General features: G+C 51.9%; 2 protein-coding genes across 4 annotated transcripts; one reads left to right on the top strand and one right to left on the bottom strand.

Moving 5' to 3' along the window:
• Positions 1–981: 981 nt before the first annotated feature.
• On the top strand, positions 982–12,087 carry Mks1 (MKS transition zone complex subunit 1). Of its 3 annotated transcripts, XM_075991163.1 has the most exons (18): positions 984–1,175; positions 1,603–1,712; positions 2,906–2,976; positions 3,409–3,564; positions 4,673–4,770; positions 4,949–5,077; positions 5,326–5,430; positions 5,984–6,101; positions 7,102–7,158; positions 8,055–8,097; positions 8,328–8,393; positions 8,981–9,051; positions 9,381–9,450; positions 9,547–9,654; positions 10,289–10,422; positions 10,872–10,954; positions 11,032–11,129; positions 11,222–12,087. In XM_075991163.1, the coding sequence occupies exons 1-18, from the start codon at positions 1,096–1,098 to the stop codon at positions 11,308–11,310; spliced, it is 1,686 nt and encodes a 561-aa protein (XP_075847278.1). In that variant the 5' UTR covers positions 984–1,095; the 3' UTR covers positions 11,311–12,087. The 3 variants fall into 3 exon arrangements, with proteins under 3 accessions (XP_075847281.1, XP_075847278.1, XP_075847280.1); XM_075991166.1 differs by lacking the exon at positions 10,872–10,954 and having other exon boundaries at positions 982–1,175; positions 11,222–11,580; XM_075991165.1 differs by lacking the exon at positions 984–1,175 and having other exon boundaries at positions 1,327–1,712.
• Positions 12,088–12,967: 880 nt separating this feature from the next.
• On the bottom strand, positions 12,968–23,677 carry Epx (eosinophil peroxidase). The gene is made up of 12 exons (XM_075942275.1): positions 23,599–23,677; positions 23,396–23,489; positions 23,061–23,236; positions 22,766–22,883; positions 22,366–22,495; positions 20,729–20,935; positions 19,579–19,897; positions 18,059–18,219; positions 17,472–17,727; positions 16,566–16,736; positions 13,981–14,218; positions 12,968–13,169 (listed from the first exon to the last, which is right to left on the bottom strand). Exons 1-12 carry the CDS (start codon positions 23,675–23,677, stop codon positions 12,968–12,970), a joined length of 2,151 nt encoding a protein of 716 aa, XP_075798390.1.
• Between the last annotated feature and the right edge of the window lie 344 nt (positions 23,678–24,021).

The following is a 24,021-nucleotide window of genomic DNA, read 5'->3' as shown; positions in this document are numbered from 1 at the left end:
GTAAGATGCCCAGGATTTCTGTGCCCTATAATCAAACTGCCATGAAATTCCTCAGTCCAGGTAACAATTGCTTATTCGGATGAAGGAGCAGCAACTGTCAGAGAACCAATGTTGATATTGCCAAACTGCCAGAATTAAATTCGTACCATTTTTCCTTTGACGCTCCAGTGAACCATGGCTTCTGAATGTCACTTAGGTGGTTTGGCAGGGGTTGGTGAGGGATCTAAAGTGGCCAATAATCCAGAACCAACATGCACAGGGGAAAAACCAGTTCTTAAAAACACCCTTCCTTCCTTATTGCTAGCTTCCTTGTTTTTTCTCTGGCTTCCTTGTTTTTTTCTTTCTCTGGCTCAATGCATTCCAACACAACGACCAATATATCTGTCCTATAGTTTTGTTTTTTATTTCCAAGAATATGTTTTCATGTCTTCATGACATAACCTTCCCTGGTTTCCTTGAGAAAAAAATGACTATGTTCTTTCAATGACATCCACCAACTGCTTAGGCCAAAGTTTTCTTTTAAAAAATTATTTTATATGTATGGGCTTTTGCGTGAACATATGTCTGGGTACCACATGTGTGCTGGAAGAAGGGAAGGTGTCTGATTGCCTGAATCTGGACTTACAGACAAGTGTGAGTAGTTAGGTGGGTGCTGGGAACTAAACCCAGGTCCTCTGGAAGAGCAGCCACTGACCACTTAACCACTAAGCCATTTCTCCAGCCCCGTGGGTTAAAGTTTTCAAGTTTAGTGGAAGGCAGTGTTTGCTCAGAAAGCAAGGATTCAGGTCATCTGGTTCTGACCCCAGCACCATTTTTACACTTAAATGAAGTGGCTGATGGCGATTTCCTCATCTCTGCCGTGCATCGACTCTCACCTTGGTTGTGGGTGAGCTTTATTCCCCAGGACAATCCAGCCTGCAGACCTTAAGTGACAGTACCCAGTGCTGAGGGTACCGCGGCCGGACTAGGGACGAGCTCCCGCGGGACTGGAGAGCTGCGTGGGCAGCGCCACCGTTGCCTAGGAAGCCAGCGTCTCCGTTGCCAGGGGAACGAGCACCGCGCTTTCCGGCACGGTCGCAGCGCGAAGCGGCTGTCATGGCGGAAGCGGTCTGGAGCACAGACACCGGCGAAGCCGTGTATCGCTCCCGGGACCCCGTGCGCAACCTGCGCCTCCGGTAGTCACGCCACCCCAGCTCCGGGACCCCCTAACTTAATGCTCTCAGACAATTCCATCCTAAGCTTTTGGGTGTTCGGAGGCCCCCACTTCCGCTTGCAATTCCAACTACTTCCTCTGCCATCTCTGCACATCTAACTACCAAGACCTTTTCCCACTGAAAGCTTCCAGGCTCACCTTCCAGACCTCACTCCTGCCCAAGCCCCTTCAAGTTCTGGTCACTTTCAAACTCCTCAGGCCCTTGTGTCCCAACACGCCCTCTCACTGACTTCTCCCACGCCCCCAACCCACCTCCTCCCCGCCGTGTTCTGCATGCAGACGCCTCGGCATCTCTGCCTCTGTGATTCCGGTTTTCCTTTCCTTGCTGTGTTTATCTCCTGGCTGTGTGTCTTTGATACGCGTATTTTGGACTTCTCTTTTCTTGACAGAGTTCATCTGAAAAGAATCACATCAAGCAACTTTCTTCATTACCAGCCTGCTGCCCAGATGGGGAAGGACCTCATAGACTTGGCCACTTTTAGGCCTCCTCAAGTTGCTAGTGGGTGTTTTGGGTGATGATGATGATAATTGAGAAAAGGGTGCGGGCAGTAGAGGGGAGGTACAGAGGAGAACCGAAGCCTCAGAGAGGTTGAGCTGGTTGCCCCGTGCCACATAGCTGGGGCATGTGGGAGCGTTTGATCTTTTTTACATTTTTTTTATATGTGTGCATGTCCATGCCACGGTGCAGGAGTGAAGCTCAGAGGACAATCTTTGGGAGTCAGTTCAGTTATCTCTTTTCACCCCATGAGCCCTGAGGCTTGAAATCAGGTTGGCCACGAGCTTCTTTACCCATGGGCCCCTTTATCCACTGAGCCATCTCACCCACTCCCAGTGTGACTTTTGTGGGGGAGGGGGCTTCCAACAGAAATGCGTTCCTAACTCCAAAGGTGAAAACCATTTTAAAACAGGAATCTGCATGTAAATGTGGTTTTCCTTGCCTCGGAGGCCAAAAGAGAGGTCAGAATGCTTATATTGGGCCGATAATCTTGCATGCTGTTGTTATTTCTCCTTCTATTTAGAAATATTCCTAGGCAAAAAGGATAGACTGGTGGCTCACAGGTATGCGTCTTTCCAGAGGCGCACGGAGCCAGGACTGTACTAAATAGGGTTCTTTGAAGTAACGTTTGTTTGCCTTCCCTGTCCTCTCCTGAGTCAGTGTTTACGGATACTTCTGTGCGGCCTTCAGGGAAGTGAGAGAAAAGCACTAAGCTCCTTATCTAGCAAATGCGGGAAGGGCTGGCCTCTAGCTCTAAGGAAATTTCAGTTCCTAATACTGGGTTCAAAGTATTTCCTGGAAGGCAGGACTGCGTTTTATTCAAATTAGAGCAGTAATTAAGATGCCTCAGGTCCTAATCTTGGCTTCTAGTATTCGCCAAAGTATGTCCATGACCTCCATTCTTTGTCTAGACCAAGTACTTATGAGTCACTGAACTCCAGTGGGGCTTGCGGGGTCCGTTTGCAGAGGCACTTTGAAGGCAAGCCTGGTGATATACACATGTAATGTCAGCGCCTCCTGGCTGAGGCACGAGGATCTGGACTAGGAGGCGAGACTGGGTTGCACAGTGAGACACTGTCCCAAACAGCAATAATGGATTTTTAAAAACCCAAATAAAGCAAGAATAGGAGCGCTGGTTATAATCAACCACAGAGGAAGGCGTGTTGCCCGGCTGACTCGTTCTGTTGTGTTTGGAGGTGGACACCGCCCCGATGAAGAAGAGGAGGAAGAGGTTGTGATTGGGTGGCAGGAGAAACTCTTTAGCCAGGTGAGCCAGTATTACCTGTCCTCAGTCTCCCTCCACCCGCCCGCCTCCCCCCCGCCCCCCCGGCTGGTGACTCACTCTGCCAAACTGATTTCCAGAAAAGGTTGTGGAGGTTCATACTTTCCCGTTTTGTTTATTTGGATTTTGTTCTGTAACGGCTGTAATGTCGGTAAACTGCCCGGTTTAGTGTTCTGGATCAGGCGCTCCCCGTTTCTGGACTCTGCAGCATCTCTAGTAGCAGAGCTGAATTAGAATGCCCACTTGGTTTCCTCTAACTCTAACATGCTTAGATCCCCTGCCCATCATTATTAAAATAAGTGGTGGTTGCTTATCAAAACATGTCGACCAGCTCCGTAGAAGTTATGTGGTTTGGTAGCTACAGAAGCCAAAGTCTGAGGTAGTCCCAGCCAATCTGTTTCTTTGGGATGATTTCAGTTTGAAGTAGATCTGTATCAAAATGAATCCGCATGTCAGAGTCCATTGGATCATCAGTACCGCCAAGAGGTCCTGAAGCTGGAGAATTCCGGCGGCAGGAGAAACCGGCGCATCTTCACCTACACCGACTCTGATAGATACACCGACTTGGAAGAGGTACTGTTTCTTTTGAGGTACCATCGCTTCCTTGCCCCCCCCCCCCAGTTTTCTAGTCTTGCTGATACTGTGTGGTAAGTGGGATACTCAGTAAGGGTAGAGCTGTGATTCTAGAAACTGCTGTGAGCTGCTGGCAGCCAGGCTGGAGTGGGCAGAGTCTGCAGGTAGTGTGGCTGTTACACTCTTTGCCCTCCTGGAGGGCCGTGGGGGTCAGGGAGGGCAGACAGAATCTAGAACGATCTATTTAAAATTCAGTCAAAGCCAGGCAAGTGGCAGTGGTGGCGCATGCCTTTAATCCCAGCGCTGGGAAGGCAGAGGCAGGTGGATCTCTGTAGTTTGAGGCCAGCCTGGTCTACAGAGCGAGTTCTAGGAAAGCCAGGGCTACACAAAGAAACCCTGCCTGAAAAAACAATTAATTAATCATCAAATTCCATCGAGACTCAGGAGTTTGCAGGTGAGAAAAGGAATTTGCCTAGGCCATAGGGAATGCCTGTGTTTCTTCAGGCACCAGTGAGCCCTTTGTGGGCTTGTTTTACGTTCTTTTCCGCCATTAGCTACGTCTTCTCAGGAAGATCGGAAGTTCCTTGAAGGTGGAACTGTATTTTCTGATTTTTGTGTTTCTCATCCCCTAGAGCTCTGCCAGGAGCAGATGTTAGTGTGTTTCTTTTGAAAGATTTGGACTGTTTTCTTCAGGAGAGCTGTGAGCCGGCAGAATCTAAATTCTAGACCATTGTGGAAAAGCAAATAAAAATCCAGCTGGTGCTAGCTTCCCCAAGTGCGCACTTCCTCCAAAGCCCGTATCCTATCTGGCATTTCTGACCACCTAGTTAGTTAGCATCGCTATTTACCGGGCACACTTACCCAACCTTTTTGTTGGCACGTGTCCAGAGAATGCAGGCTGATATTACTATTAGCATAAACGACTCACTTCTAGAATCCTAAGGAAAACCATGGTACAGCAGGAGTTTTCCTTGGATTGTGTCGTCTCCCCTTCCTCGGCACGGGTAATTGAGGTTCTATCGGTTGGGTTTGCACCCTGGAGGAAGGGTCAGAAGGAAGGCTTCCTCTCAGGTGTTTTTACACATGTGGCCCTGCCCTCTTTTCCCAGTACTGCCAGAAAGTAACGACTGCAGCCAGCGAGGTGCCGTCGTTCCTGGCTGAGCGGATGGCAAACGTTAGGCGGCGCCGCCAGGACAGGCGAGGGACGTGAGTGCAAGCGGGATTGGGGCTCTCCGTGGTGTCTCGGGCTAAGGTTTCTGTACGTTCTACTGACTGCTACTTCCCACCCAGTTAGAGACCCAGTAGGAAGGGGTTCCCTTATGATCTCCTTCAGGTGCTTTGTGGGGTGTCAGGGAAGTGACCCTTTCCTGTGATTCCCTCCCAGGGAGGGCAGCAAACTCAAGTCTCGCATTATCACCTGGGAGCCCTCGGAAGACTTCATCAGGAACAGCCACGCCATTAACACCCCCCTTCAGACCATGTACATTATGGCAGACCTGGGGCCCTATGGAAAGTAAGTGACACTTCACCCTGCCAGCCCGGTCCTCCCCCTTTTCTCCTGTCACTCACCCCAGCTTCCTGTTACAGCCATCTGGGACCTTTGCGGCGGAGGGTCTCTTTCTCTTTTGCTGTACTCAGAAGAAACAATGTCACCATGAAAGTTCCTCCTGTGTCCTCTGTCCCATCCCCGAGGTGGCTGACCACCTTTTTCTGTGTCTCCATGGTGACCCCAAACCTTGGTGACGGTTTCCTGGTTCCTAGGCTTGGCTATAAGGCGTATGAACATATCCTCTGCATTCTGAAGGTGGACAGCAATGGGGTGATCACCGTGAAGCCTGACTTCACCGGCGGCAAAGGACCCTACAGGTGGGAAGGAGAAAAAGAGTGTGCCCAGGCTTCTCTGCTTGCCCTCCTGCCTCTAGCTGAGCAGATTCCAGAAAGCCCTTGAACTGCTCCTAAATGTTTAGTTCCCAGGCACTGATTCATGTTCTGCCCTGGGTTATAGGCCTTTAGGAAACGTCCAGGAAGCATGGACAGTTGAGTAAGAAGGATTCATGCATTGCAGAGTATAGGGGACGGCTAGGACAGGGGAAGGGGACTCAGCCAGATCAGGCCCAGTCTCATCTGTCTGAGAGGGCAGCACTGTGAGAGACCAAACTCCCCCAGCCTGTCCCCTCTCCAGGTGAGAGGACTGAGTGCTGTCGGGTGTCCCGTGTCAGTGAGGTAGAATGGGTCCAGAACTGGTCTGGCACCCTTTCCGCTTTGCCACTATTTCCCTCTCTTGATCATCCTTACGGCCATCGTCATCATATACTTCAAGTGAGCAGTGTCACCAGCCATGTTGACTCCCTGGGCAGGGTCTGGAAGGCCACTCCTCTCGCCAACAGAAATGATCCTTTTTGTGGCTTTGACCTTACAGAATCGAGACTGAGGGAGAAAAGCAGGAACATACTTCTGCTTGGAAATACACAATCGACAACGTGTCCTCACTCGCACAGCCAGAGGAGGAGGAGCGGGAGCAGCGTGTGTTCAAGGACGTAAGCACTAGTTTACGTGAAACCACGTCAGGGTGGCTACTGAGGGAGAGGGCAGCCCACCACATCCAGAAAACACAGCCGACATAGCAGGCGGCTTTGACCATACGGGAGCGTAATACCAGTGACCATGTGCCTGAGCATTGATTGTGCTCCATGCCAGGCGTATCCCAAGCATTCCATTTAGCTCTTCCCACCCTGGGAGGTGAGCGTTAGTACCACTTTATAAACAAGGACCCTGAAGGTAAGGACCCAAGTAATAGAGCTTGTCCACTTGAGAGCCAGGTTCGCTCCCAGACTGGCCAACTTCAGCGCCTCTGGGCATCACTATTAGTTATTAGCAGGGATGTGTTGTTGGGACCGGCCGACCTGTTCTCACTTGATCAAAAAGGGGAGTGAGGATTGCGGAAAGAAATAGACAAGAGGCAGAAGATAGAGTTGGGAAGGCTTCCAGTGAATCTTGTAACAGCCCCAAGTCTATCACTCATAGTCCTTATATACCCCAATCAAAAGTGGTGGGCACAAGACTTCCTTCCCATGATATAAAGAATAAACCATTGTAATTACCTTCTTACTTCTCAAAACACCTAGTAACCTCACCCTAAGGCAAACATCCCATCGTTTGGCCTTTGAGGAGCAAGACATTCAGTAACCATATCAGTAACATCCTGTTTGTCCTTGAGGAGGAAGAATAGGTTCGAACTCTCTGACCATGATGAGTCAAGATGGAATGGATTCAGAACTGTGGGCTCCCGCAATGTGTGTGTGTGTGTGTTCAGACTGTCTCACTCTAGCTCCGACTACCCGGGGACTCCTGAAGTAGCCCAGGTTGGCCTTGAGTTGGCAGCAATCCTCTTGCCTTGGCCTCAGCAATGTTGGGATGGCTGGCACAAACTTGGTGGTATCAAGCTTGCTTGCCCTGCCCCAATTTCCTCCCAGTCAGAACCAAACCCTGGCCTGGCTCCATCTGCATTTTGAGGATTGGTTCACTTTGTTTCCTCAGCTTTATGGCCGGCACAAGGAGTACCTCAGCAGCCTTGTGGGCACAGACTTTGAGATGGTGAGTAGCTCAGTTTCCTGCAGTGCTGTGAGCTGCTAGGAGGCATCTGGCTGTGGAGGCCCTTATGGTACCTCTCTCAGAAGGCTCCAAGATGCATTTCACGACTCTGCACATTGATGAGGACCCTGCATGCCTAGAATGGGGTCTGAAAGGGAACACACATGCTGTGTGGGCCTCTCTTAGAACAGGCTGAGTGCTGGTGGTCAATGGGCATTGGGCAGCGAAAAGAATACAAGTATTTTGACTTCTTGTTCTCCAGGTTTAGGTGGTTTTTATCAGTGGTAATGCATTCATGTATTAATTTACAATTAATTAAAAATATATAGAAATCAAAAAATGTCTTCCTCATCCTTCATGTGGATGTTGTTGTAGAGCAACTCAGACAGGGGAAGAGATGTCATTTCTGCTGATCAAGTGCTTTGGATCTTAGACAATGAAACCTAAAACAGTCTAGGTCAGTTACCTGGGTCCTGTCTGGGTTTCCCTCTCACCAGGGATTCCATTTCTAGATCTGCACACAAGGCTAGAACTGCTCACTGGCTTCCCCTTCTCTGTCTCTAGGAAAGTAACTCATGCTGTTTTTATAGTATCTAGGCAACGAATTCTAATGTAAAAAAAAAATGTCAAGACAGATAACACAACCACTTAAAAAAGAAACTCAGTGGCCTGAAGAGCCCCAGGGTTACCGTCTCTGCCGTTTTAATGCTGTGCTGTTACTCTGTAAGTCTGGAAACAGGAACAGTTCTGTGGAGAAGTGTCAGGGCAGAAGGACATGCAGTAATGTGGCTGAGGTGGGAGAGTCAGTGGAAGGTTCTCTGCGGGTTTGGGGACAGAGTTGGGGGGGGGCAGCTTGATTCCCTCTGGTCCCAACACCTTCCCGTTTCTCTCCGCTGCAGACTGTCCCAGGTGCCCTCCGGCTCTTTGTAAACGGAGAGGTGGGTAAGTGTCTTGTCTTGGAGCCAGACAAGGGTCTGATGGAACTGTGAGTGCCCTACTCACCTCGACTTAGTCTGGGCTGAACATAGGAGGCTGAGTGGTGAGGCGTTTCTGGAAGCAGAGAATCTTGGTCCCCAGCGGGCTTATTTGCAGAGCACGTGGCCCCTTCAAGACCTGACCGAGAAGGGCAGTGGGAGAACGGGCTACACTCGTGCTGAGTTTTCTCCTTTCAGTTTCAGCCCAAGGCTATGAGTACGACCACCTCTACATCCATTTCTTCGTGGAGCTGCCGGCTGCTAGTAAGTACATTTTCTCGCATCTCTTCTTTTCTAACCGGGCATTCCTTTCACTCCCACAGGACCAGTTCAAGGTCATAGGTCACCCCTACCTTGCCAGTTCTAAAGGTTGCTCTGATCCTTCACTGTATTAACCTCCCTGACGCAGCTGACCCAGCTCACTTTCTTCACGAAATATCTCTCTCTTGGCTCTTCTCACCAAGAGCTCTTCGGGCTCTTTGGTGGATTCCTCCTCATCTCCTCGTCCTAAACTGTGAGCACATCGCAGCTAAACCTGACCTGGGTCTCTAGTCTCCCGAGGCAATTAGATCCGTCCCATAGCTTAAATCCCACCCATGTCTGTTGCCCTGCCCTTAAACACACAGTGTTAGCTCCGGGAGAAACAATTCTGGGTCACTAATATCCCCAGAACAGACCAGCTTAGAGCGCTCAGTCAATGGCAGTAAATGGCTACCGCGTTGCGTGAAAGAGTGGATGGATGGATGGATGGATGGATGGATGGATGGATGGATGGATGTCTCAAAGAACTCTGTTCTCGCTTAATGACTTCCTGGCCTTTCTAGTGAGCTTACTGTGTCTTCGGCTTTCAGACTGGTCAAGCCCGTCATTCCCGCAGTTCTCAGGAGTGACCCAGACCTGTGCCACCAAATCGCTGGGAATGGTATGGCAGATGAGAGGGTGTACCTGGGAGGGAATGACAGCTCCAGGTGGCATTTGAAGCTTCCCGAGGCCAACCCCCTGTGTAGTATGTGGAGGAGTTATAATTGGGGCTGTTTCTATGTTTGCCTGCAGGGCTGCCCCTGCTGTCTTGATCTCCCAGAGAATGACAGCAGCTCCTGTGGCTGTCCCTTTGCCTGTTGGCTTCCTACCAGGCTGGCAGTTTCCCTTTCCCCTGTGTGAAGGCGACCTTAGCTTTGGACACAAAGAGAACCAACTCCACGAGAGGCTTTGTCCACCCTGTGACACTGAAATGACACTCCTCTTTTTTAGGACAAGGTGGCCTATTTCTCCTACCCGTTCACATTCGAAGCCTTCTTTCTCCACGAGGATGAATCAACTGGTGAGTGGCTGTGGTCCCCAGCCTCACTTCTCTCCCAGGACCCCCTCTTCACAACAGTCCCCGTGACCAGATTGTGCCACCTCACCCACTTTCCAGATGCCCTCCCGGAGTGGCCCGTGCTCTACTGTAAGGTCCTCTCCCTGGACTTCTGGCAGAGGTACCGTGTAGAAGGCTATGGGGCTGCGGTGCTGCCGGCCACCCCAGGTAAGCTCTGTTCCTGCCCTTCCCTGTGCCCTCGGCCCTAGCAACAAGACAGGCACTTCCACAAGACCCCATGCTCCCGAGGAGAAGTAGAGGTGATTAGGGATCAGGGGCTCTGACTTGAAAGGTTGCTTGTAGCTTGGCGGGATTTCTCCCATCCCCTGAGAGAACTGTGAAGCTGACCTCCTCAAGTCCAGCAGCCTGACAGTTGTCATGTGCCCCAGTCCTCCAGTTAGACCACAGTCTTGACAGAGAAGCCACATGGTCAGTGGGCTCTGGGCCTGCAGGTACCGAATGAGGCAGCGATCCTTCTGAAGGAGAAGTGCGGGCCTGCTGATGTATGTCAGGCAGTGTGCTAATTGCATCTGGTTCTCCCAGACCCTCTGTAAGGCGTATGTTGCACTTGCTCCTACATTTTCCTAGGTCCAAAGAGAAAGAGGCTCTTGGGGGTTGGCAAGCTTGTCTTGAGCACACAATGATCCCTGGAATAGCTGGGATTAGGAGTTCTGTCTTAGTGTCTTCCGGCCAGGCCGTCATCCACCATGATAACCTTTACATAGGTCAAGTTATCACCAACCCAGGTCACTGCAGGGAAGTCAGGCATGGAACCCGGCCCTTTCCCCTCTTGCTTACACAGGATCACACACCCTGACCATCTCCACTTGGAGGCCCATGGAGCTGGGCCTTGTGGCAGAGCTAAGGAGGTTCTTCATAGGCGGTTCCTTAGAGCTGGAGGACCCCTCCTACGTGAGGATCCCGGGAACCTTCAAGGTGACTTATCTTTGGGGAGACTGAGTATTTCTGTACCTGTGGTGTCTGGACTGAGGCCCCTCCCCTCGTTGTTCATTGTCCCTTCCTTCCTGTGGCTTGCGCTGCAGGTCCCGCCCTATGATATCTGTACTAGGAGATGCTTGGGAAATAGTGTATTTAGAGATTCCTTTACCCCCATTAGATAACTGGCCCCTTCCACCACTGAAGGCCTTGGTCAGCAGATGCAGGGTGGACCTTCTAGAAACATATAAACCTTCTCATTCTCAAATGAGGGTAGAATGTTCCTGGAGTTATGAGAGGGGAGCTTGGTGTTACCCTTGTGCTGGGGTCGGGATGACAGAGTGAAGCTTCTTCAGTGGTGCTACCTGTCCCAAGGCTAGGAATAGGAATGGCAGCAAAGCCTCTGGTCTAAGTCTGCACAAACTGATCGCATCTCCGCTGTCTGCCAGGGGGAGCGGCTGAGCCGCTTTGGATTCCGCACCGAGACGACAGGTACTGTCACCTTCCGCTTGCACTGCCTGCAACAGTCCAGGTGAGTGACACTGCCCCCCCTCCCTTGTCCTTGGTGGTTGGTGAGCAGTCCTGACTGTCTATTGGGCCTCCCTGCAGGGCTTTCATGGAATCAAACTCCCTCCGGAAACAGATGCGGAGCGTGTTGGACCGCCTGGAAGGGTTCAGCCAGCAGAGTTCCACACACAATGTACTAGGTAGGTTCCTCACCCCAGACTGGACACCCGGAGCCACTTTCTTCTCCACACCACAGTAGCTGACTAGGTGACAATATTTCCCTCCCTTACAGAAGCCTTCCGTCGAGCCCGGCGCCGCATGCAGGAGGCCCGAGAGAGCCTCCCCCAGGACCTTGTGAGCCCCTCAGGAACACTAGCCTAGCCCTCTGCAGCCCTGGCTGTGGAGCAAGAGGACAAGGTGAAGGATGTCTGCATCCAGAGCTCTCTCACTTCATCTTGCTTTTTAGAGGCCACATTGGTCTACAAAACTGGAGGATCTAGAAATTTCCATCTGGCTCCTCTGTGTAGCCTTCAGCAGGACTTTCTTCTCTGTGGAAGTAAAGCCAGAGACTCTGGGGCCCCCTGTGACTTCCCCTTCCTGTTTCAGCTACCAAATGTGGGCATCATAACGAGGCCAGCTGTGTCGTCTGAGACTGGCTTGGTGTGAGCCCAGCATTAGCCTGTCCTCAACCCCGGGTCTTTCTGGTTTGTCACAACGTCTCAGTGGCTTCGCAGCCCTTAAAAATGGAGTTTGGTGGCCAGGAGTAGTGGTACCGCCTTTAATCCCAGCACTTGGGAGGCAGAGGCAAGTGGATCTCTGTGAGTTCGAGGCCAGCCTGGTCTACATACAGAATTCCAAGACAGCCAGGGCAGCACAGTGAGACCCTGTCTCAAAAAACAAACAACAACAACAAGATGGAATTTGGCATCGTCCAAGGAGGAAGATGCATGAGGGGGCTCAGTCTCTCCCTTCTCCAGAGAAGAGCGTAGGCTAAGAGGCCTCAGCTTCTTGTCCCCTCCCCTCAGGCAGCTTCATCCTACAGTAGGGCTGGCTGGCTGGGTTGAGGACATGGCCTAGGGCAGATCCCTGCCCTTCCTACTAGCTGCATAGGGTCTTTCATTGTGTTTGTTTTTCATATAAAAAGTATTTATATTGACTAATCTTCTGTGGACTGTCATTCTTTCTACTCTGAGGCCCAAACTCTTCCACCTTCCCTCCACAGAAGAGACCATGTGGGAGTCCCAGGCTGCATCTTAGTAGCTCTTGTCTTCCATACTTGGGGCAAAGCTTGGAACCAAGGCCACGCTCTCCCCAGCCCAACACAGAGACAGCAGGCCCTGTCCTCAGCATCGTTTTATTGCTAGAAGTAAAGAGTGCTGCCCTTCCTGCAGGGCCAGCGGAAGAAGGTTGTGGTGTGGCTAAGATCCGGGACTGTGTGGTCTTCGGTCATGCTCCAGGGCAGGGACAGGAGAAAGTGCTAGTAACCCTCCCACAGTCCCTTGCTGGAACCTCAGAGCCTCGTGGCTTGACTCACAGGCTCTTATACCTGGGGCTGATTCATAACCTACTACCTAAGAGGTTGCCAATGTTAACGGGCACATTGCCATTGCATCCTTGGCACTCAACCAATGAAGCCAGCTCTGAGCTGTAGCCAGCGAAAGCTCCAGCAGGAAATGGGTTTGGGGGAGAAAGCAGCCTTGTGGTCTCCTCCTTACCCTCGTCTCCAAGGCTTGAGGGCTTGGCGTGGAATCCTGTGGGAACAGCAGAAATAAGCGAGGGAATTTGTTGGATATCCAGACAGAGATATTTTATGACATTCATGATAAAACTAAGGACAATTGAACAATTTTCCCTGCCCCCCTACGAAGTCCTAGACCCCAGAACTGACTATCAGCCCAGAAGCTAGCATTCCTGGAAGCCATTAGGAAAGAGAACCATACTCCTAGAGACAAGCTCTATTGTCTGCCTAGCAGATGGGATGTCTCTGGGAGAGATGTGAGGGCCTGGCCCGTTGCAGGTCTCCCCTTACCTGCTGACCTCATCTGCCTCGCCAGGCCGACAGGTTCAACTTGGGAACACGGCTACAGCTCACAAAGCCCCTTGGGTAGATGTTAGCCCTGAAGATGTCCTTCGCAACAGTGGTGATACCAGTGTTGTCGCATATAATCCGAGATAAAGAAACTTGTCTCAGGGCTTTGCGCTGTCTTCTGGTGAACACGCCCCGTTTCTCCCACCAGAACCTGTGGGTGAAGAGATGCATGAGAAAGCTGGGGCATGCTGCATAGTGAGCACCTTTCACGTGCTTGGCACATTCTATGTCATTCCTTCCGTGTGGTCCTCCTGCCAGTTTCTGCCCAGTGAACTACACAGAAGTAAGCAGCCAGCCAGCCATCGAAGTGACATCCACTTAAGGACTCAGGTCCAGATTTAGTTTTTTTCTGCCCGTGCCTTAGAGGCCACATTGGTCTACTAAACTGGATGATCCAGAAATTTCCACCCAGAACAATGGGGCTGCCTAGTCACTCTTTTTTTTTATTAAAGATTTATTTATTTCTTATGTATATAACATTCTGCCTCAATGTATGCCCACACGCCAGAGGAGGGCGCCAGATCTTATTACAGATGGTTGTGAGCCACCATGTGGTTGCTGGGAATTGAACTCAGGACCTCTGGAAGAGCAGCCAGTGCTCTTAACCTCTGAGCCATCTCTCCAGCCCCCTGGCTAGTCACTCTTTTGGCCTAAGGAGGCTCCAGCTCAGTCTATGTCAGCCTTGCCTCGGTCAGCATTTCTTTCCCATGGGGAACCCCCCGGGTCTTCTTTAATGATTTATATATGCATTGGTGCTTTGCCTGCATGTCTGTGTGAAGGTGTCAGATCTCCTGAGTTGTCTTATGGGTGCTGGGAATTGAACCCGGGTCGTCTTCTTCAGTGCTCAACCACTGAACCATCTTTCCAGCCCTGAGAAACGAAGCTTTGAAAGGTGCTTTCTCCCTCCTTCAGTCACACTGCGCTGTCTGGCTCCTCTCCTTCAGGTGCCGGGGCTCACTTACCTGTCCCCATCTCTGGCTCTTCTGAACTGGTTCTCAAAAAGACAAGCCAGGAGAGGCCCCACTCGGGCCCCGGGCAGAAGAGGCTCCGCAATGGCCCCCATCCAGATGTCAATGTTGTCAGGTGTCCCATACAGTCTCAGGAACTTCCTTGCCAAAGCCTGATTTCTTAGCACCTGGCTAAGCTGGGCCAAGTTTCGGGGCTGGGAAAGCCCACAGAAGCGCCGCCAGGCGTTGTATCCTGCAGGAGAGCCAGGAAGCAGCTGTCAGTCTTCCATAGTTTTTGTTGCTCCCCACAAATCCTCCAAAGCGTGTTCTGTGATCAATACTGAATAGAACCAGAAGATCACCATCCTCTCTAGACTGTAGGGGGACAGTCACATTTTGTGTGTATCAGACTGAAGAGTGTGTCCTCATGTAAAAATCCCACAGACACAAATTTGCTATTGTGCACATGTTTACACACGTGTGTGGGCACACATGCATATGGAGGTCAAAGGTCAACATTAGGTGTCATTTCTCAGATACTGTCTATCTTTTTTTTTTTAAACTGGCCTAGAACTCATCAAGTAACATAGGCTGGCTGGTCAGGGAACTCCAAGCATCTGCCTGTCTCCTGCCTCCCAAGCCCTGGGATTACAAAAAGCATGCCATCCAAGCCTGACTTATTTTTTAAAAAGTGATTTACGGGCAATGAATCGGCTCCTCATGCTTGCGAGGCAAGCACTCTGCCAACCCGGCCCCACAGATCTGACATTTCATGATATTATTAAATGTCATACACATTTTATAGGCATGATACTCAAAACATTTTTTTAAAAAAAATCAGGTTTGAAGACTAAGTAAACAACTGGCTAAATAAGAAAGCAAACCACAAACGGCAAACATAGATACAAATGCGCAACAGAAACGGGCCACACACTGAAAGATTCCATGAATATGAAAGACCCAAATGGGAAGTAGTGGTCCCCAGCGCTGGGGCAGGGCTGAGGGGTGACCTTTGCGACAGAGTTTCTTCTGAAGGGAATGAAAATGTCTAAATATTAGGTCACGGCCTTTTGGCTAAGAACGTGGTGGCTGCTACACATCTCTAACCGCGCAGCTGTCTCTTTATGAACTCGTGTGGGAGAACTGGACGGCAGGTGAACCTCAACAAAGCTGTTTCAAAACGTTTCCCAAACCAGCAGTGCTGATTCCTCAGCCCTCAGGATCCTACACCAGGGCTGGACTCCAGGTGAGCCTTCGCTTTGCCGGACAGCAGCCCGTGGCATCCAAACACACTGCCTTCCAGCCAGCAAAGGCAAACAATGCCGTGCTTTCTCACCACTAAGCACTGCTGTGCGTCTCTCAGGCGCTCCCAGGTACTCCTTTGTGGAGTACCCTGAGGTACGCAGAGTTAAATCCAGCCAGCCTCCATCGGTCCCAGGTCGGTTAGTACTGAGTGGGGCTCAGAGGAGGCAGAACCGTTCCAGATTTGCTCCAGACTGGGGAAGAGGCTAGAGGAGACTACAAAAGCCAGTGTCAGGATAGTACTTCTGAGATGGCCTGTAGGGAACAACTGTTTGTGGGACTAGGGAGTAGGAGTTCCAGTGGTTAGCAGTGCCATTCTTCCAGCAGGGGGCGCCCACAGCTCCTTAGCTGTAGGGAGCACCAAGTTTAGGAAAGCTGGGGAGCTGATTCTGCTTGCCACACAAATATGAGGACGTGCATTGAAACTCCAGAACCCACTTTTAAAATATATATATATATACACACACATATATTTATATATATGGATATAATATATATATATATATATATGGAGATATGGATGTGGTCACACACTCTTATAATCCTAGTTCTGAAGAGGTAGAGATAAGGAGGAGGTTCAGGGCTGAGCACCCAGAACAGCCTACAAGAACAGCCTACATGGTGAGTTCCAGGTCAGTGAGAGACCCTGCCCTTTTTAGGAAGACAGCTGAGGAATAACACCTAAAGTTGACCTCTAGCCACGTAAGCCCCACAAACACACACATACGGAGGGAAAGGAAAGAATCCTGACTGCTCCTGTGCCTGCCGTGTGCTGTCGTGAGCAGAGCAGGCTGTTGGAAGTCCCCAACCCCTTTACCTGAGGCCTCGGGTTCTATCTAAACAGGGAGGTTGACTTTGGAAAGAAGAAAGGCAAGCCAAGGCTGAGACATCTTCATGGTGGTGGATGGGGCCAAACAACAGGAAGAATGAAGACATTTTGAAATCAGATTTTTACTTCATACTGTCATGACTTTGGGCACATTACAGCCACCTCTAACTTACTCCTCCGTCTGGAACAGCTGCTGCGGAAGGTCACTGGAACTAGGAAATGGTATCAACAAAGCAAGCGCCTGCTCTCTTCACCTCCTAGTCCTCTGACCTAACCCTGAGGTGGGCCTAAACCTGGAGCCCCTATAGCAGATGGAGATGACCCAGGGAGTTGGCAAGTAAGGGACTGTGGAGGGCATCGGCATGGGCCTATCCTGCCCTGCACTGCAGCTCATCTTGTTCCTGTCAGAAGGGAGGGCCTGGGTCTGCTCTGAGCTCCCCAAATGGCCCTGTCTGAGGTGCCGCCTCACCAGGAAGTCCGTGGTCCCGACTGCGCTGCATGTTCAGAGCCGCCAGGTCCAGCCCGATCCTTCTCACTTGCCGGAACAGCTTGTCCCGGAGCTCATCTACCACCATGGAATCTTGCCGGTTTAGCTTAGCTGGGGTGGCCATGAGACCTCGGAGGATAGGGTCGATGCCACCTGGTCACGGGAAATGAGAGAGGTACTGATTTGACTAACCTCTAACCTCTCAGAAGCTCCCGGGTTGGGAAGGGGCATCCCATGATGCCAAGCTAGCAAGTAGGAGTCCTTACAGGTTCATGATTTACCACACTCATGCCAGTCTGTCCCCCTTAGAAATCCCCCCTTATCAGGCCTGATGATATGGACAATAAAGATATGATGATGATCTTAGCTACTTAGGAGGCTGAGGCAAGAGAGTCGTCAGTTTAAGGCCAGCCTAGGCTACTTTTAATAAAGCCCTTATATAAAAATTTAAAAGTAGGGGCTGGAGAGATGGCTCAGAGGTTAAGAGCACTGCCTGTTCTTCCAGAGGTCCTGAGTTCAATTCCCAGCAACCACATGGTGGCTCACAACCATCTGTAATGAGGTATCTTCTGGCCTGCAGGCACAAATGCAGGCAGAACATTGTATACATAATAAATAAATCTAAAACAAAATTTGAAGAAAAAGGTATGGGGTGTAGCTTAATGGTAGAGCACTTTCATAGCATGGACAAGGCCCTAGGTTTAATTCCCAGTGAGTGAGAGAGGACGGTCGGGGAGTCCTCCCTTAGGACACAGAGACCCGTCGATGGCTGCTTTCTTTCTACTGTCCTGGGAAGACAGCTGCAGAGGCCCGACCAGCATTCAGCAGCCCATCTAAGGAAGGGGTGCTTGGACCCTCACCACCCTTGCTTTTGGGAAACCCAGTCACCTTCATGTATGATTCGCCAGCTGGCAAAGAAAGCGGAGCTAAGTGGAACATGGGAGTTGGATCGTGAGGCCCGATACTGGCGGTCCAAGCGGAACATGAAGGGCTGAAGCATGGTGTGGCCGAAACGGAAGGCCAGGGTGAAAACATTGGCTACACGTGGGTCCACGTTGGAGCAATACCCTCTGTAGGGACCCAAGGTTCTTCTGATCCGGGCCTTGCCCAGCACCAGAGGCAGAAAGTCTCGGTAGGTGATGATCTGGAAGAGATGTCACCGGAGGAGTGTTGCCTGGGCAACCCACAGCACCCCCCTTCCCTCTGGATAGACTCCTGCTTTCCAAAAGGCTTCTTGGGTACAGTAGTGACTGCTGCCATTGTGTGGGGCATGGAGACACAGCCTCCCATTAGAGGATGAGATATTGAAACCCCAAGAGAACGCCACAGATAAAGTTACGGTTAATGGCAGAACCAGGGTCAGAGATGCGCCCCAAGCATCCAGACCCAGCAGCCATGAGGTACAGCCTCAAAGCCATGTTCATGAAGGTTGGGAGCCACTCTCTCAGATTCATGCTGGCCTCTGGGCCCCCTACCTGGACCATGGCACCCACGATCTTCCGGGCCTCGTTGTAGAGCTTGTCTCCACTCCAGCGGGGGTTCAGACGCCTCAGTTCCATGGCCAGTCGATTGTGTTCTCTCACAAAGAGGGTGTGCAAGGACGCCAGCTTGGGGGTTTCACTTGACCGGGTGTCACCTTGAAAACCCCAAGTTCAGGATTATCAGAGGGTCTCTCGGTAAGGGCTGACTGAGGTCTGGGACCCAGGGACCAGGTGAGGCAAACTTCATACAACTGTGCTTCCATCTCAACCATACCACGTTACTCCTTACCAACCAACACCTTCCTCTCCAGAGCAGAGAGCACGGTGGGCTCCTGGGTTCCTAAGGGGCTGGTCCAGGTTAGGACTAAGGCAGATACACTGAGCAGACGCTGGTCTCCTTGCCTGCTGATTCTCTTCTACGAGAAGACCAGATCCACACCCCTGACCACACATGGTGGGAGACAGCCCTGGGAACCTTGACCTTGGGACTACATACCACCTGTCTGCATCTGTCTACCTGTTCCCATATTTAAATGTGATGTCATGCTGCCCTTCCATGGAAACAGGGGAGCAGGCACATTGGGTCCTTCCCCATAGGCAGGCCAGGACAGGACAGCAAGTCCAGTCACCTCCTGGCTTCTCACCCAGCCCTCCTACAGAAGGCCTTGTTTAGACTGAGCTCCTGGAGACCTCTGATGAAGGTAAGCATTGCCTCCCCCGACCCCGGAATATGCAGTGGTACAATCCTTACAGAGTGAGCTTTAGTTAAACAGTGGGACAGAGCAGCGAAGCAGAGGCCTGGGAGCTACACTGACTTCGTCCCAGTACAGGCTCTGCCCTGAGAGCGCCGCTCTCTTGAACATGAGCATCCTTCCTGAGTCTCAGCCTCACATCTGTAAGTTGAGGATGATACTCCCTGCCTTTCGGGCTGCTGTGAGGTTCAGGGATTGTCCGCCCAGAAGTGATAACTGTCATTACCACAAACCCCACAGGAAGGCAGGGTAAGGACTGCGGACAGAATGCAGACTATACGTCTGCAGGAAGGGACCACATAAATGCATAACTGTGCAATAAGAAGGGAGGCACTGGATAAGAAAACAACCTAAAGAAGAAAAAACTGAGGTACAGGGAACAGTTACTTTCAGGTGATGGAAGAGACGGTCCCTTTCTGTCACAGGGGAAGGGGTCAGCCTTAGGTCTTCTCTTAGCTCCCAATAGCATGACTAAGAGCAATGGGCAGACACTGATTCAAAATAAAAGGGGCGCTTCCTATAGTCGGCTGGAGTGCCATTCAGGTGGTGAGCCCCTCGTCACTGGAGTCATGGAAGCAGGGATATCTAACCACGCCCAGGGGATGGGCAAAGGGACCCATTCCCACCTACCAGCTTTCCCAGGGGCTGCACAGGTCTACTGATGGTCCCCTGAGGTCCCGAATAGTGTTTCCTCATGACACTCCATCCTTCCCCTCCATTCTGGGAAGACTCAAACTGCCCCCCACATACACACAGACCCACCTGCCAGGAAGCAGGGGATGCGCACAGCACGGTTGGTGAGGAGGCAGGGGTCCTCGTGCAGGTTGTCGAAGGGCAGTAGGGCTCGGCCGTTGTCCTGGAAACGCTGGTTGGTGGCCAGCAGTCCCCAGTAGTTGGTCCGATTGCGGAGCCTCAGAGCGAGGGAGACCTCACTGCCGTACACCATGCTGGCATCCACGAAGGATGTGAGTGCGTTGATCTGGTTGCGAACTTTGTTCTTGTTTTGGGGGCACGCTGGCGCAGAGCGGAAGAACGGGATGCAGTCACGCTGATTCTTGATGCGGGGGTCATTGGGCGGAATCTACAGTGAAGAGCACTCAGTGACCCTGGGCCTTCCCCGTATCAGGCTCACTAATCTGGGGTATCCTCCACTCACTTTTGACATTGCTCAAAACTTCCCTACTTCAGGAAGTCCACCAGGACTCACTCAGACTCAAACCTGGGGCTTTGTGCCTGCTAGGCCAGGGCTCTACTCCTGAGATGAACCCCCAGCCCTGGACGAAGCTTTGGACCGAGCCTCTGAGAGACAAGTTGCTGAGCATATAGTTAAGCAATACTCAAGTGGGGCAGCTGTTGTGCTTGCTATACGAGCCAAATGCTAACGCTGTGCTATGAGGACTAGAAGAGGGTGTGCCCCTGTGCCAAAACTGGAGGAAGGGGTTTGCTGACACACAGGCCCCTGTGAGTGCCTCCCTACCTACTGCAAGCCAGTAAACCTGTAGATGAGTGTGTGTGTGTGTGTGTGTGTGAGAGAGAGAGAGAGAGAGAGAGAGAGAGAGAGAGAGAGCGCTCCCCACTTCCCAGAGGAAACTCTGCTCCTTTCAGCCTGGAGGAGGACCCTGCTCATAGCCCAACCCCAGGAGTTGGCAAGAACTGCAGGGATCTTAGTCCAGGAGCAGCAGAAGTTAAGACTGAATAGTCTCCCAGAACAGGAGACCCAAGGCCTGTCTCCAACATGTCTCCTCTGTGAAGCTCCAATAGAGCCCAGCCTCCTCCACCCCTCCAACACACACAGCGGGGGCATCTGTGTTTCTTGGTGTCTGGACAGGGCCCATTTCTCCCAGATTCCTCCATCCGTCTCTCTGGGCTGGAGGCTACTGCAGGGACCTAGAAGGTTGGCCGAGGAGGGTACCTTGATGGGGAAGCAAGGAGGCAGCTGGGCACAGGTCTTCTCACAGTCCACACCCACAGTGAAGGCCACCCTGGCTGGGGACTCTGGGGAGAAGTCCAAGTCATGGTCGATAAACTGGCCCCACTGCATGAACATGAGGGACCGGCCCTGGTCTGAGGTCAGCTTCTTGTTGGGGAAGCGCACAATCTGATTGGAGACAGCCCGGACCTGGTGGGGAAGTACAGTCAGCCTGCGTCCGAGCTCATGAATCAGGCCAGGTTCTGAGACCAGCCCAGCACTCAGGGAATGCCAGGCCCCTGCCAGAGCTGACAGTTTCCCACCAACCCCTTCCTCTCCGGTTCTTAGACACACAGCCCCCTCTTGTGGTAGTTGTCATTTCCAGAAGGAGGGTCTACCGCTTGGCCCCAGGCTTCTGGTGGCACATGCTTATGTCCCAGGATTAGTGAGACGGAGGCAGGAGGATTGTAAATTCAGTGAGTTACCTGCCAATCTGAGCTACACAGAAAGATCCTATCTCAACAGATGAGAGGGAGCTGGTCCAGACCGGCAGGCCAGCTCACCTGCCCTCCCAGAGAGATGAGATCAGTACGTAGACTGACAGGTTAGAGGGCTGATGGTCTTTAGATACAGGACAAGACTAAGGTGATGATAGAGTATAGAGAGCTGGACAGACAGATGGATCAGCTGAAGAAAATTTAACACATCAATACTGAGGCAGGTAGGAAACTGTTATAGTAATACATCAATAGAAAGTTGACAAGTGTAAAATTGCAGATCATAGATTCACAAGTGCATAGAACTTTATATTCAGCAGGAAACTGATCTGAACATGGAGTCTTACACCGATAATCCCAGCCCTAGGAAGCAGAAGTAGGAAGATTGCTCTGAGTTGAGACCAGCCTGGATTCCAACCTAAACTCAGTCCAGGACAGGCTATAGAGTAAGACTTCGTCTCAAAAAGTGAAACAAAGGGACTGGGAGATGGTTTAATGGGTAAGGATGCTTGCTATGACCTGAATTCAAATCCCCAGAGCCTACACAGAAGCCAAACATGGCTACATGGGCCTGTAGTCCCTACATTGAGGGCTGAGACAGGCTAATCCCAGTAGCTCACTAGCCAATCAACTGACATGAAACAGTGAGCTTCAGGCTGGGTGGGAGACCTGGTCTCAAGTGTGTGTGTGTGTTTACATATGTATATGTATATAAATTCATATATTTTTATGATGTGGGTAATCAAAAAGGAAGACACCCAGCTTCTTCCTCTGGCCTCTGCATGCCTGTGTAGACCTGTGCACACAGAGATACGAGCGAGAGAGAGAGAGAGAGAGAGAGAGAGAGAGAGAGAGAGAGAGAGAGAGAGAGTCTTTGACACCCATTCTCTCATGCAAACAACAAAACCACTCCATTCCATAATAGGTAGCACAGGTCCCCAGATCAAGGTCTATACCGTTGTTTATGCCAAGGACTTCACTTCCGTTCCCACGAGCTGAGATTTTTCTACTTGCAGGTGGAGAAACTGAGACTCAGGAGGTCAGTGGGACAGCCTAGATTTGTGCCTGATGATTCAGGACTGCGTTTTACCCTCCGCCTTTCAAAGACATCAAGCATTTTCCAGGCCCTCCGCTCCAACTCACAAGAGGAAGGAGGAAGCCATTGCGCCTCTTGCCGGGGGTCCAGCCGAACGGGAGCGACCTGTTGTCTTCATACTCAGCTGGCAACCAGCGGGCCAGGGCCTGGTTAGAGGCTCCCAGCCAGGGTCTCTTCCTGTGGCAGCGAAAGGGTGGGAGTTAGTGGGGGCAGGGCCTGAGAGAGTGGCTAGCAAAGGCAGGACCCCGAGGGCGGCGAGCAGAGGCAGGGCCCCGAGGGTGGCGAGCAGAGGCAGGACCCCGAGGGTGGCGAGCAGAGGCAGGGCCCCGAGGGTGGCGAGCAGAGGCAGGGCCCCAAGGGTGACTAGCAAAGGCAGGGTCCCGAGGGTGGCGAGCAAAGGCAGGGCCCCGAGGGTGACGAGCAGAGGCAGGGACCCCCGACACCCACTTGTTGTTGCATCTCCCTGTGATGGTGCGGTACTTGTTGCTGCACCTCTCCACCTGGTCCTGGAGCGCGCAGCCGCTGGCCTGGGACAGCAGGTGCAACTGCGGTTCTGTGAGCACATCTGGGGAGAGGGGGCAGGGCTCTGAGTCCAGAGCCCTAGTTCTTCCCTGGGCTGCTCAGTCCCATCCGTTTGTCATCTCTAACATCCCCTAGGCTTTTCACCCCGCCTCTCACATCTGGCTTTTTTCCCCTCCCAGGCTTGGGCAGGCCTTGGGGGACTCAAGGGGAAACACCGTACCAGAGACATTGAAGGGTCTGGGTCCCGGGGGCTGCAGCTTCTCTTCCAACAGTCCTAAGGCCACGTGCATGTAATCAGCAGCCTGAACAACTCTTCTGGTGGCCGCTACTGGCTGCTTGAAGTAGGCCAGGAGGTCCATGGGGCTGGCCGAGCCGCTGCGCAGGCGCTGCTTGATACTGTCACAGAGAGACAGAGAAAGAGGAGGCTGGAGGGGAGTGGGGGTACAGGCTACCAACAGAGCTTCAACCCAGCAGAGCCAGGTTGGATAAGATGACTTTGCCAAGAGCCCATCCGCCCTCACTGACCCTCCCAGACTGGTAAAGTCCCAGGCCCACCTCTTCTGTGTCCAGTTATAGGCAGCATCCACCAGCAACTTGGCCTCTGCTATGCAGTCGCGAAGGACTGAATTCTCCACTTGACTGGGGGAAGCTGTTCAAAAGCATGGGGACTCAGTGTTCAAGGGAGCTGCGGACTCCCCAGATTTAAGCGCTTTTCCCTCCACACCAAGCTTCTGCCTTGGTATCCAAGGGCCTCTTACCTGGGGCAGTGCCCTCAGAGGGTTGGGTGAGGATGAATGTGGCTAGGGCCCCTACCAGGGCCAGTAGCAACTGCATCATGCAACAAGAATCCCTGCTGCAGCTGAGCAGGCAAGCAATGCCAGAGACGCCACAAGGGAGTCTCCTGACTCCCCTTCCTTTCTCCCCCAGAGGACCAGAGATGATTTCTTTCCTCTTACTCTTCTCCGGAAGGACTTTATACCCCATCCTGGTGGGGTACAGAGGGCAGGTCTTTGCCCCCAGAAGCCCAGCCCCCAAGGCGGAGCTCTAGAACCTTGCTCTGGTTTTCAAGGGAGCTGTGTGATTGACACCTTGCTTCACTCCTCCTCAGGATGGGGACATCACCCCTCTTAGTTCCCCTCACCTCCTTTGTTCCATACCCATCTCAACTCTTGGGTCCACAG

Source organism: Microtus pennsylvanicus, chromosome 11 (genome assembly GCF_037038515.1).
Source record: "Microtus pennsylvanicus isolate mMicPen1 chromosome 11, mMicPen1.hap1, whole genome shotgun sequence".
In the NCBI taxonomy this organism is placed as follows: Eukaryota; Metazoa; Chordata; class Mammalia; order Rodentia; family Cricetidae; genus Microtus; species Microtus pennsylvanicus.
Note: the sequence above shows the minus strand (reverse complement) of the source record. Positions and strands in the feature narration are given on the sequence as shown.